The sequence below is a fragment of the Neopelma chrysocephalum genome, unplaced genomic scaffold (assembly GCF_003984885.1).
Source record: "Neopelma chrysocephalum unplaced genomic scaffold, ASM398488v2 Primary Assembly neopelma1_87196, whole genome shotgun sequence".
Lineage (NCBI taxonomy): Eukaryota > Metazoa > Chordata > Aves > Passeriformes > Pipridae > Neopelma > Neopelma chrysocephalum.
Window position 1 is genome coordinate 1 of NW_020916612.1, and position 1,675 is coordinate 1,675.

The 1,675-nt window shown below is 63.9% G+C and overlaps 1 protein-coding gene across 1 annotated transcript; it reads right to left on the minus strand.

Annotated features, from left to right (window-relative positions):
• Positions 1-71: 71 nt before the first annotated feature.
• Positions 72-1,463, minus strand: LOC113979679 (probable tRNA N6-adenosine threonylcarbamoyltransferase; the record flags this gene model as incomplete). The annotated part of the gene is made up of 3 exons (XM_027706991.1): positions 1,254-1,463; positions 1,050-1,169; positions 72-247 (listed from the first exon to the last, which is right to left on the minus strand). Coding segments are annotated over exons 1-3 (411 nt in total), but the record flags the coding sequence as incomplete, so codon positions are not given.
• Between the last annotated feature and the right edge of the window lie 212 nt (positions 1,464-1,675).

The window sequence follows — 1,675 nt, forward strand, 5'->3', positions numbered from 1 at the left end:
CCCAAAACCCCCCGAATTCCCCCCAAATGACCCAAAACCCCCCAAATTCCCCCCAAAACCCCCCCTGGGACCTGCGTGTTGCCCCCGCTGACGTAGAGCACGGCGGGGTCGGGGGCGGCCCCCAGCAGCCGCCCCATCTCGATGTGCCCCACGCAGTGATTCACCCCCACCAGGGGCAGCGACCACAGCTGGGCCAGCGTGCGAGCCACCGTGGCTACCACGGCCAGCGGGGCTCCCATCCCTGGACCTGTCCCAAAAACACAGGGATTGACCCCAAAATTATCCATGGGAACCCCCGAAATCACTCCAAAATCACCCTGGGACCCCCCAACCACAGCTGGGCCAGCGTGCGGGCCACCGTGGCTACCACGGCCAGGGGGGCTCCCATGCCTGGACCTGCCCAAAAATGGGGTTAATTACCCCAAAAACGGGTTTAATGGCCCCAAAAATGGGATTAGTGACCTCAAAATCACCCCTAGGATCCCAAAAATCACCCCAACCACAGCTGGGCCAGCGTCCGGGCAACGGTGGCTACCACGGCCAGTGGGGCACCCATCCCTGGACCTGTCCCAAAAACACAAGGATTGACCCCAAAATTATCCATGGGAACCCCCGAAATCACCCCAAAATCACCCTGGGACCCCCCAAGTACAGCTGGGCCAGCGTGCGGGCCACCGTGGCTACCACGGCCAGGGGGGCTCCCAGGCCTGGGCCTATCCCAAAAACACAGGGATTGACCCCAAAAATATAATAATTGACCCCAAAATTATCAATGGGAACCTCAAAATCAGCCCTGGAACCCCAAAAACCACCCCAATCACAGTTGGGCCAGCGTGTGGGCCACCGTGGCTACCACGGCCAGGGGGTGTTTTTGGGGTGGTTTTGGGGTTTTTTAGGGGGTTTTGGGGGGCTGGTTTTGGGGTGTTTTAGGGGGTTTTTCGGGGTTGGTTTTGGGGTGTTTTAGGGGGTTTTTGGGTTCCTCCCCCCGGGCTGTTCTGGGGCTGTTTTTGGGGTGTTTTAGGGTGTTTTTGGGGGTCCCTCACACCCACCTTTGGTGAAGGCCACCGCGTCGAGCTCCTCCGGTGCCACCCCCGCGTCCCGGAGCGCAGCCCGGACCAGGCCCAGGAGCCGCTCCCGGTGGTGCCTCCCGGTGGGCCCGGGGGCGAACCCTGAGGGAGGGGGGGTGAAGGATCAGAACGTGACGTCACGACGCGACGTCATACGTTCGCAAGGGGGGGGAATCGTGACGTCACCGTGTCCCGGCGGGGTGACGTAGGTGGCGCGGCGGTTGCTGAGGACGGCGCCGTCCCGCACGACCCCCGCGCCCACCTTGTTGGCGGAGCCCTCCAGGCCCAGCACGGTCGGCATGACGTCACGCAGGCCTCCCCCTCGGTGAAATAATGACGTCACGGGAGCTCCCGGTTCGTCCTCCCGCCGCTCCACTCGCTCCCCGTGACGTCACTTCCGCCTGCGCTCCTTCCGCCTCCTGTCCTGTGTCACGTGACGTCAAGTTTCCGGTTCCGGCCACGCCCCCTCTCTCTCCCCTCACACGCGCCGCCCGCCGCGGGTCCGTCGAGCGCTCTCCCGGCGGCCGCCGATTGGTCGCGAGAGAGCGGGAGGCGGGACTAACCGGGAGAGCGGCGGCCGCTGATTGGTTAAACGGTAAAGGGGGGGG